The 12,212-nt window shown below is 40.0% G+C and overlaps 1 protein-coding gene across 1 annotated transcript in view; it reads right to left on the bottom strand.

The window, feature by feature from the left end:
* CORIN (corin, serine peptidase) overlaps positions 1-11,966 on the bottom strand; it is a 225,691-nt gene extending 213,725 nt beyond the window's left edge. Inside the window, exon 1 of the mRNA XM_060148234.1 lies at positions 11,828-11,966. Coding sequence (XP_060004217.1) covers positions 11,828-11,948 — 121 coding nt within the window. The 5' untranslated portion in view covers positions 11,949-11,966. The remainder of the gene's footprint in view (positions 1-11,827) is intronic.
* Positions 11,967-12,212: the final 246 nt, after the last annotated feature.

Here is a 12,212-nt window from a genome sequence, read left to right as displayed (position 1 = left end):
TCCAACCTAAGACTATTGGGAATCCCCTAGCTTTAGCTTTAGGCAGAAAATCTGAAAACTTTGAAAGAGATCATGTATTTTTAACTCAGTCAAAATAGACAACAGAGTGTTTCCAGAACATAGCACTCTGGTTGAGTATGCCACTAAAATAAATGAATGTGATATTGACCCATTATAGAAATACCCAAGGGAGACTTTTTTTTCCTAAAAGCATTTACAGTGAATGCTCTACTTGGCTCTCACTTTTCCAAACAGCCCATGGACCATTAAAAAAAAAAAAGAAATAGAAATAAAATGTTTAATATCAGTCTACAGAAAAAATTTCTCTCCATGTGCTTGACACTTGGAAAACATGAACTACAAATCAAAATAGAAAAGCAGCTGTTTTCTAGCTAACTAAGGTCAACAGGATTCTAAGTAAAAAGGTGGAGTGTAAAAGTTAAATCATGACCACATGGTGCAGGTAACACACTCCCCAAACTGTGCGATTATGAATAAATATTAAATGCAGTAGGTGAAATGAAAGATTTCATTTAATTGTTTATGATTTTCAAAATGATTTAGAATTGATCCTAGATCAAGATAAATGTATGCGATAGATTTGTTCTCTATATAATGTGTATTTTATTCATACAGAAAAATTTACTAATTAGATATAATTTTATTTTTCACTTATTAGTTGCTCTCTTCTTTGCTAATTTTGGCATAGAGATTTTGCACATAACGTGTTATTTCCACTAACATGGCTATAATGAATGTATAAGACCCATAAAATCAATTTACTTATCACCCTGACCCTCTAAGTCAGCATCCAGCTCTATCAACACACTTTGAGCAAATGCCAACTCCTCAGTTATATCCCTGTGTAATTCACTTAAAGGGAGTTCCTTATCGTATGAAATATTTCAACAGTTGTTCTTAACATTTTGTTTGTAACGACTAGCCTTATTAATAATCTTTCCTTTAACTTTTTCACCTAACCATAGGGGTGAAAGTGCTAATAATATTTGTTTACTCTAAAATATTCTTTAAACACCAACTTTATCAGGAAACACTGCCTTGAAAAACAACTTCCTTAAAAAAAAAAAAGCAGTTTCCTTGCTCTTAAACTCTCCATATCAAAGCAAGTTGGCAAAATAGAAAGATAATACATGATATATGGTAGTTGCTGCAGCTAATGTCCCTAAACTATATTTTTGAGAGAATGACAAAGACGACAAGCCTAAAGGACCTGTCTTTAAAAGCCTAAACTGACTAGACCATTTGTTTTCAAGCATCTCTGGAAACCAACCAACTCTCAGCTCACAGTTGGTCCTCTATTACGCATTTTTAAAAGCACAAAAGACAGAATTCAATAAGACTAAATACTGTTAAGCTACATCACGATGAGCTACAAAAATGCTGAGAGATATCAGCCCAAAGTAGAGTGTTCATTCATTCAGTGTTGCCCCATCCTTTACCACATTCCTATTTTAACAGTGCTGTGGTTAAAAGTACAGATTCTACAGCCTGACCACCTGGGTTTAAATCCCATCACTACTTACTGGCCCTGAGACTTTGGGCAGACTCTCAACTGCCATAAAATAAGGAAAATCAAAGTACCTCCCCTTATTGGGCCAGCCATTAAGATCAAATTAGTCAATACATACATAAACACTTGGAACAGTTCCTGGCATACAGTAAGTTCTCAATAACTGTTAGTCATTACTACGCAGTAATAGTAATGAAAGTAAAATTGTCTTCCTTAGGGCTACTAAGGTACTTTTATATTTTATTTTTATTTTCGGCTGCACTGGGTCTTCGTTGCTGCGCATGGGCTTTCTGTAGTTGCGGTAAGCGGGAGGCTACTCTTTGTTTCAACGCGCGGGCTTCTCACTGCGGGGGCTTCTCTTGTTGCGGAGCACGGGCTCTAGAGCGCAGGCTCAGTAGTTGTGGTACACAGGCTTATTTGTTCCGCAGCATGCGGGATCTTCCCGGACCAGGGCTCGAACCCGTATCCTCTGCATCGGCAGGCAGATTCTTAACCACTGCGCCACCAGGGAAGTCCTAAGGTACTTTTAAATAAATGCCAATTTCCTTTTCCTCTAAGTGCATCCCAGCACAATAAAATGGCTAAGGTAATTTTCAAAAGTGAATCACTTAACCCACTTTTGGAGTAAAATAACTGTGACTCTTTCATGCTAAGTTATTAATAGAAGGCCACATTACATCAAGGCTGTATGGCTCAAAAGTGTTTCAGCTATAACACAGCTCTATTTAACAATGTTTAAGAAACAGTCTGCATTTCCAACAATAATAGTCAAGTATTACTGATCATTTACAATGAGTGGATTGAGCACTGTGGCAGCAAAATAATGCTCCCCCCAGAGATGTCCACATCCCAAGCCCCAGAACCTGTGAATAGGTTACTTTACATACCTTACATGGCAAAAGGGATGTTGCAGATGTAAGTTAGGGAATCTGAGATGGGGAAATTATCCTGGATTATTCAGGTGAGCCCACGGTAGTCATGGAATCCTTATAAGCAGAAGAGGGAGAAGCAGAAGAGAGTGTGTGTCAGAGCTATGCAGTGTGAGAAAGACTCAATGGGCCATTGCTCATTTTGAAGATGGCAAGGGGCCACAAGCCAAGGAACGCAGGAAGCCTCTAGAAGCTGGAAAAGGCAGAAAACAGACTGGCCCCTAGAGCCTCCAGAAGGAATACAGTACTACCGACACCTTAATTTTAGCCCAGTGAGACCAATTTTGGACTTCTGACCTCCATAACTCTAAGGTACTATATTTGTGTTATTTTAAGCTACCAAGTTGTTATAGCAGCAATAGGAAACTAACACAGGCACCTTACTAAGTATCCTTACTATGGGCATTTATTGAGTTAGCCTTCCAACAATCCCATGAAACAGATGCTATAATTAACTCTTCTTTATGAAGTCTCAGAGGGAAGGAAACCAAAGCTTACAGAAGTTATTTAACTTTACCCAAGAATTGAGTTGGGACATGACACACACCCATACACACACACCCACACACCCTTCTCATTTTGGACAAGGTATACAAGTTAAAAAAAATCAACCGTCATCTGCATGTTAAAAAAATTTATTTTCCTATGATATGAGTTTGAAATTAATTCCTTATCTTTATATCTCTAGCCATGTGGTAACATTTACTTTGCATTTTCTATGTGCCAGGAACTATGTATTTACTCTCTGCTGAAGGTAAATTACAAAATTTAGTAAGAGTTTCTTATCATCGAGATGTTTATAGATTAGTTGGCGGAGACAGGCATGTAGCCTAAAACTACAGACCATGATACAAATGCTTTGAGAATGACAGGCATAGGACAATCCGGTGACAATAATTAGAGAAGAAGTTGTCATTCCATTTGAGAAAGTCAGGAAAGGTTTCTTAGGGAAGAAGATCCTCCATGTAAATCTTAAAAGATGATTAGGGATTTTCTAGGTTTGAGCCTAGAAAATTTGTGGGGAAGAGGGAGTGGTAGTAATAGGGAACAGAGAACTTTCTAGATAGAGCAAAGGGGAAAATATGCAAAAGCTGACTAGCAGGTAGTTAAACATGGCTAGCACACAGGGGACTGGCAAGAGAAAAGGTTTGAAAGGAAGTAGAAACCAGCCTGGGAAGGGTATTCCTGTCATAGGTTTGGAATTGATCTTGTTGTGATAGAGAAATTTTGCAGAGTCTTAAATGGGGTAGAATGTTATAATGATCACTCTGGCAACAGGGTGATGCTTGAAAGGGGCTAAGTCTAGCAGACAGTTAGAAGGCTATTGCAAGAGTCCAAGTGAGAAAAGAAGGACTGAGTCAAGGCAAAAGCAGTGAGAACAAAGGGAACATTTGGGAGAGAGCTTTCAGAGGCAAAATTGTAAGAACATAATGGAAAGAGTCAGAGGTCCCTTCAAGGTTTCCCGTTTGAATTACTGGGTAAATGAAGATATTTACCAAGATGGGGTGGTTGCGTTAGTGTTATTCATCAAATATTTTCAATTCTCTCCCATTCTACTAGGGCACATGCTGGGGTTACATTCTTTTGCCTCATTCTGTCTCTTGATATCTTTGATGTTGGTCAAAGGGTACGAACTTCCAATTAGAAGATGAGTAAGTTCTGGGGATCTAATGTACGGCATTGTGATTATAATTAGTGATGCTGCATTTATATACTTTTTTTAAAAGTATAAAAAAAGGATAGAAGTTACTCCAGGGCTCTCTTTCTTTCTTTCTGGCACAATAACCACAAAGGTTCAAGATGATGGCTGGTCCATCAATTTAGTCCTTTAATGACCTGAATAAGCATAGCCCTCCCTGCCATCCTGCAGAGCACATGTTGCAAATGAGAAACTGACCTTCGTTGTTGTGAAGCCACTAATATATTAGAATTATTTGTGTTACACAGCATAGCATAGCCTGCCCTGACTGATACAATAGATAATAGAGAATGAAAAATACAAGTTGTAGAAGCTTCCTTTTGTTACTGTAATTATTATAAATACATTGAGTAAAAAATGCTATGAAACATTCAAGGGGAAAAAAGTCTAAATCCGGGGCAATCTAAACACTTCCTCCAGAAGGCCTTGCCAGACTTCCCCACAAATGTGCATCTTCTTTGTGTTCCCAGAGCACACTCTGCATATACCACATACACACTCAAGTGAAACTGTCTGTTTTCTTGTCTGCCTCCTCGAAGGTCGGAAGGTACATTATGCATGCCTGAATCTCAAGCACCCAGCAGAATGCTTGGCACCAGTGAAGGTCTCAATAAATACTTGTTGAATGCATGAATGATGAAGGAAGTCATGGGAGAAGATGATATTGTCTAGAGACGTATGGGTGCAAAGTGAGAAGAGAGCTTAGGACAGACACCCCCAAATTTACTGGATAAGTAGAGAAAGATGAGCTTATGGAGACAGAGAAAGAGCCGCCAGAAATAGAAGGAAAATTAGAAATGATAATATCCAGGCAAAGCAGAAGAGCATTTCGAGAAGAAGGGAGTAGTCAAGACTGAGCAAGATGATATCTGGGCGTCACATCTGAGTGGAAGAAAGCATTGTTGGCACCAGAAATGAGCATGCTCATTGTGACCAGATGTAAACAAACACAGAGAGAAAGCACAGGCTCTCCGTTTCAAACTCTTGTTCAAACACACATCAGTTCCAAATTCTGCACATTCAAAAGAAGGACATTGGGGGCCTCAGAACAGACTTAGTAGTAGGAAAAGAAGACGAAGAGGAAAAGGTCAGATTGCAGTGGGTTAAGGACTGGATGAAGCATAGAAATCACCTGCGGATCTCATTAGAAGGCAAATTGGCAGGTCTGGAATGGGGCCCAAGATTCCAGATTCTGCGTTTCACACAAACTCCCAAGTGATGCTGATGCTGTATCCACGGACTACACTTTGAGTGCAAGGCTTTAGACTGCTCTTTCCAAAACTTTAGACATAATGCATAACCTCAGGCCTGAGGAATTAACGAAAAAATATCTTGCAGAGCACATGTTGCAAATGAGAAACTGACCTTCGTTGTTGTGAAGCCACTAATATATTAGAATTATTTGTGTTACACAGCATAGCATAGCCTGCCCTGACTGATACAATAGATAATAGAGAATGAAAAATAAAAGTTGTAGAAGGCCTAAGGAAGGCCTCAGGCCTAAGGAATTAACGAAAAAAAACTCTATGTTTTTGCATCTGCTCAGAAGACCAGCATTATTAAAGGAATTTGGAGAATTAAATAAGGAACGTGGAGTCAGGTCATAAAAGAGCATGGAAAATCTTAAGGTTTTGGTGAAAAGAAATCAGGATCTGGGAGGTTTTCCATTTTAAAATGATATTCAAAACACAACACTATAAGTTAGGAAGTTAAGATTCTTATCATTCCAAATTCTTGTAAAAGCCACAAGCTGCTAAGAAATTCGGTAAGAGAAAAACTATATTTAAGTTCAATGATCTCCAGCTCATCTAGCATTTTTGAAGAGGAAAGTCACTTTTATAGAGGAATATTTCTCTTGAGTTCAAGAAAAACAAACTATTTTACCATATTTCCTATACTCCCCACCACTATAATTTCTTTCTTCTTCAATGCGTGACAAAAAGAAAAAATTAATAGGTCCCACACAGACTTTACATAGAATTAAGAAAACTAGGAATAGTAACCTTAGGCCATTCTTAAGCTTAAGGCTAAAACAAAATTTATTTTAGATGTGGATGAGTGGACGAGACTTTGAAACCAAGTCTTCAACAGCTGGGGAAAAAAAAGTTAAGAACATTCTAATGAGATGTGGGGGGGACCATACCTTTGATGAAATGAAATTGAGATGAATAATAGTTTGCAAAAATCAGTGCAGACGTCTGGAGCCTGTGCTCCGCAACAAGAGAGGCCGCGAGAGTGAGAGGCCCGCGCACCACGATGAAGAGTGGCCCCCGCTCACCGCAGCTAGAGAAAGCCCTCGCACAGAAACGAAGACCCAACACAGCCAAAAATAAATAAATAAATAAATTTAAATCATATGGGCTTCTAAGAAGACCTCTGCTTAAAAAAAAAAAAAAAATCAGTGCAGACCATACTCCAAAGCACATTTATAAGATGCTTGAAATAACTTTCTATTTTTTTCCCCTGCCACATTCTCTACCCACTTCAACCCTTTCTCTAGACAGGTGTCAAAAAAACCTTTTAACATCCCCAACCAGATCAATCACATCACTCCCCCACTCCAAAATTCTCATGGTGAAGGTCATGGTTAAAGCACCACCCCCTCAGGGAAGGCTTCCCAGACCACGTTCAGACCCTGTCAGACCTTGTCTCAAAGAAACTCTCTTCCTGCATAGGAGTTACCTCTGTGGTAACTAATCAACTGTGTGGTCATTTTTAGGTGTCCCTCCTTCACTGAACTAGGAAGCCCATGAGGATAGGCTGATTCAGGGCTGTGCCCAAGTCCCATAGGATACTGCCTCGAATTTCACAGGCATTCAATAAAGGAATAAACAGTATCAAATTATATCTACTATTTTATGTCTGTTCAATGTTGCTCAACATGTCAACATAATTTTACTTTAAGTGTTGCATATATAATGTTTCTATATTATTTATAAATAATTTAAGGCAGATATCAGTCCAAGCTCTGATCAAGTATTCCATGGTATTAGCTGACTCTTGCAGTCCTGTGATGGAAGCACAACATGTGATGGAAGAATTAAACTGCTAGTTTAGCTCTTATAAGAGAGGAATGAGTCTCTGAAAGTGGCTCTCAGGCCTGAGCCTAACAGTCAAGTGAAACTTGGCATCACACTGCAAATCCAACAGTCGGTCAACTTTACTTCTTCCTAGCTACTTTATTAGCAATTAAACTATACTATGGCAATGGCTTGGTTGTAGGGTTATGGGGTTATAAATTATGGGATTACTATGATGATGGGTCATAGTTCACAGATTTTAGTTCTTACAGATAGAGTTAAAATGAGATAAGGACATTTTTGGTTAATTTTTGAGTGTAAGAGAACTATTTATTAACAAGTTATCTAATATTAGTAATTAGTAATAATATTCATAAGAAAAAAGCAATTTTTTACTCTCATAATGAATGTTGTCACCTATAAAAACACTTTCACAATATGATATCGTTATATGCAGAATCTAAAAAAATGATACAAACGAACTTACTTACAAAGCAGAAACAGACTCACAGACTTAGAGAACAAACTTATGGTTACCGGGGGGAAGGGATAGATTGGAAGTTTGGGATTGACATGTACACACTGCTATATTTAAAATGGATAACCAACAGGACTTCCCCGTGGTCCAGTGGATAAGACTTCACGTTTCCACTGCAGGGAGTGCGGGTTCGATCCGTGGTCGGGAAACTAAGATCCCACGTGCCACGCGGCATAGCCAAAAAAAAAAAAAAAAAAAAAGATAACCAACAAGGACCTATGTATAGCACAGGGAATTCTGCTCAATACTCGTATTAACTTAAATGGAAAAGGAATTTGAAAAAGAATAGAATGTATATGTATAACTGAATTATTTTGCTATACACCTGAAACTAACATGTTATTAATCAACTATACTCCAATAGAAAATAAAAATTTTTTTAAAACTAAAATAAATAAATAAAAACACTTTCACAGATATTTCATTTTACTTCCATAACAATTCTCTGAAATGAATAAGAATTATATTCCCCATCTTACAGAGAAGGTAAAGCATGTGACCAAAAGTCACCCATCTAGTAAACGGAAGAGTAAGATGCTAAACCCAGACCTCCTAGCGTTGAGCTTTAAATTCTTTCTTCTAGGTCACATGGCCCTTCAGTATTAGACTATAACTGAAAAATAAAAACCCAGGTATAATACTGTACCTTTCTTACTCTTCATTTTTCTCTTCAATTTCCTTCAAATACCTGAATCTTCATTTTAGAGTCCAAACTAAACTAAATTAAACTAAACGAAACCTTTGTAGCTCCAGCTTCAGTTTAAGGGGTTGAGGAGAGAAACGATTTGCTATTGCTCCTTTCTACAGCCTGCTGCTGAAATAATTATTCAGAAAGTCCAACTCTCTTATCTTCAGAAATCTCTGCCATCTTGACTTTACGCATGCCAGAAGCCCAAAGAGACAAAATTAGAAACGCGTAGTGCATCTGTGTTTATTAGCATAAGGTTTTATTATCTCTTCCTAATCAATAAACTTCTATTATCTCTTTGCCTTTTGAAGCTAGAGCTCCTGTTATGTGGCATTCCAACGTCCCTTAGCAACCCTTACAGACCCAGAAATAACTACAAAACTTTGAAAGAGCACAGATTTTAAGAGCAAACCAAACAGAACATTCTTAAAAGCAAGCAGAATCTAACGAGGTTTTTTAAACAAAGGTATAAAATGATTTTATCGCTCATTAAAACAACAAACATCTCAGTTATAAAACAGGAAATGTTTATTTGGGCAGATATTACTTAATATATCTATATCAAATCATCTGGTGCAGAACCTATGAAAAGAATGCTTTTGAAGACTGTCTGGAAAACACCCACTTTCTAAAGGTTACCTACATATAAGCCAAAATAGCACTAAGAAATGGTTACAAATTGGTTCACTTCCTAATCTCATATAAGTGATACAAGAAAAATCTACCCCTAGGTATAAGCCCAAGATAAATGAAAACATATGTCCGCACAAAAACTTGAACATGAAGGTTCAGAGCAACATTATTCGTAATAGCCGAAAGATGGAAACTAAAATGTCCATCAATTGATAAATGGATTTTTTTAACGTGGTAAATCCATACAATGGAGTATTATTTCACCATAAGGAATGAAGTACTGATAGATACTAAAACGTGGATGAACCTTGAAAATATTATGTGGAGTGAAAGAAGCCAGTCACAAAACCCACATATGGTCATATGAAATGTCCAGAATAGGGGAATCTATAGAGACACAAAGTACATTAGTGGTTGCTTAGGGCTGGAGCACAGGGGAGACAGAAAGATGGGATGGTGACAGCTAAAAGGGAATAGAGTTTCTTCTTGAGGTAATGAAAATGTTCCAAAATTGACTGTGGTGATGGTTGAAATTACCTGTGAATATATTAAAAATTACTGAATTACACATTTTAAATGGGTGAATTGTATGGTGTGTAAATTAAATTTCAATAAAGTGATAAAAATGTTTAAATGAATATATAAATAAACCCCATTAAAGCACTGTTTTAATAGCACCCTGCCTCTTCTCAGAGGCCTCTAAGCTCTGAAGCACTTAAAAATGGGTTTTAAACTTATATTAGCATTCCACCCTGAGATTAAAAGGAAATATTCTTCACAGTGTGTGAGCCATTCCACACAGTGTTCTGAGAATGAGAATGTTAAAAATGACAGGGGGGCTTCCCTGGTGGCGCAGTGGTTGCGAGTCCGCCTGCCGATGCAGGGGACGCGGGTTAGTGCCCCGGTCCAGGAAGATCCCACATGCCGCGGAGCGGCTGGGCCCGTGAGCCATGGCCGCTGAGCCTGCGCGTCCGGAGCCTGTGCTCCGCAACAGGAGAGGCCACAACAGTGAAAGGCCCGTGTACCGCAAAAAAAAAAAAAAGACGACAGGGTTATGACTGAGGGAGCGTCTACCAGACAGACCCTCCCAGACATAACAACTATAAACTCTGGACAAAACACAAAAAAGCAACGACCCGACGGTACTGGAAAGGAAACAAAAGCAGGCCAAGTCTGGGGGGGAGGCGAGTCCTGGAAGAAGAGAGGGGCAGAGGCGAGTTTCAGGGTTTTGTCCTGCCTTTAGCCCGAGAGGTTTTGTCCTGCCTTTAGCCCGAGAGTAGGCCAGAGCTGGCACCACGTGGAGCAGGGCGATTAAAACCCCAATAGAAAACATGCAGACTTCCTGGGCCGAGGCATTTTCTGTCCTCTTCTTACTTGTCACCCTGTGACCTCTGACCATCTCTCTGCCTTTGGCTTCTGTGGAACCCAGCATTTCCCGGTTCCTTTCCTTCTTCTCCAACAACACTTCCGGTATCTCTTGATGCTTCCTCTTTCCTTGTCTCCCCTAAACACCAGCATCCTCCAGGGCTATGTCCAAAGATTTTTTTTTTTTTTTTTTTTGCCGGTACGCAGGCCTCTCACTGTTGTGGCCTCTCCCGTTGCGGAGCACAGGCTCCGGACACGCAGGCTCAGCGGCCATGGCTCACGGGCCCAGCCGCTCCGCGGCATGTGGGATCTTCCTGGACCGGGGCACGAACCCGTGTCCCCCGCATCGGCAGGCGGGCTCTCAACCACTGCGCCACCAGGGAAACCCATATGCCCCCAGCTTTTAATCAGTGCCCTTTCTCCTAACAGTTCATCTACTCGCGCTGCTTCCACTGAGACTCCCACATTCATAACTGCACTCAGGCTCCCTTCTCAGCTTCCCTTCTGGATAGTTCCAGCGGGGTGAGAGTTAAATTCTAAAGTCAGCACAGAAGCCAGAAATCACACAGACTCACCATTTCCCTTGAAATTCCCTTAGGAAGGTAAGGTGTTGGACTCTTACAGTCCTCCATTTCTTGGCCCAGCTTGCACTGCTGAACTTGCTCACCATAAATGCCCTTAAACTATGATTTCACTGTATTTCGTTGTTCCACAAGTCTCTCCAACTTAACATGTCCTAACTGAACTTCCAGCCTGCCCTCCATCTACCTGCATCCCTCTCCTCCGCCTTTACTTCCTACGTTAACAGGTGGCACCAAAATCAACCTGGTTGCCCAAGCTAGAAATCGGAGAGTCAACCTTGACTTCTCTTTCTCCCTCATGCCAAAATCCAATCTGTCTTGATTTCCGTTGATTTTAGTGCACCAAATGCTTTAATCTAAGCCCTTATCATCTTTTTCTTAGATAATCGCCAGTCACCAAATTGTCTCCCTGCCTTCATTTCTTTATGCCTCCAGTCCCCTATAGTGTATCCAGGTCTTCTGTCTTTTGAAAATGCAAATACAATCAGATTTCTCCCCGCTGGGAAAGATCCTCCAATGGTAAACCACCACCCAGAGCAGTAGAAACAGCTCTTGGGCTTCCCTGGTGGCGCAGTGGTTGAGAGTCCGCCTGCCGATGCAGGGGACATGGGTTCGCGCCCCGGTCTGGGAGGATCCCACATGCCACGGAGCGGTTGGGCCCGTGAGCCATGGCCGCCGCTGAGCCTGCGCGTCCGGAGCCTGTGCTCCGCAATGGGAGAGGCCACAGCAGTGAGAGGCCCGCGTACCGCAAAAAAAAAAAAAAAAAAAGAAAAGAAAGAGCTCTTATAAATCATGCTAATTTTAATTTTAACTTCATTTATCTTTAATAATGGCATCACTTACCAACAAAGGACAGCAGGATCACCAGCAGGACAATGAGAGCACAGATACATGGAATCAGGACCAGCAATAGGAAACGAAGAATATTCACAGTCGCCAGCTTCTGAGAGCAACCATCACCCATGGTATCATCATCTGCTCCCAAGACCTAAAGTAGGAGAGGAAAATGAAACATGGTTTTAATATTACAAAGCAACTCAGTACATGGTATGACATTTTAGAGTACAGCTATCCATTTAGAGAAGCAGCATTCCTAAGAGATTTTCCTCCGTGCATTTTAGGGCATGAAATGAGGTTAGTCACCAAATCACACTAATAAATGAACAAGTAACTACAAATCACATTCAGGGAAGAGCAAATCATCTATTTCTGAAATGTTTTTCAGGAG

The sequence above is a fragment of the Lagenorhynchus albirostris genome, chromosome 4, assembly GCF_949774975.1.
Source record: "Lagenorhynchus albirostris chromosome 4, mLagAlb1.1, whole genome shotgun sequence".
In the NCBI taxonomy this organism is placed as follows: domain Eukaryota; kingdom Metazoa; phylum Chordata; class Mammalia; order Artiodactyla; family Delphinidae; genus Lagenorhynchus; species Lagenorhynchus albirostris.
The sequence above is the reverse complement of the archived record's forward strand: the minus strand, read 5'-3'. Positions and strand labels throughout refer to the sequence as shown.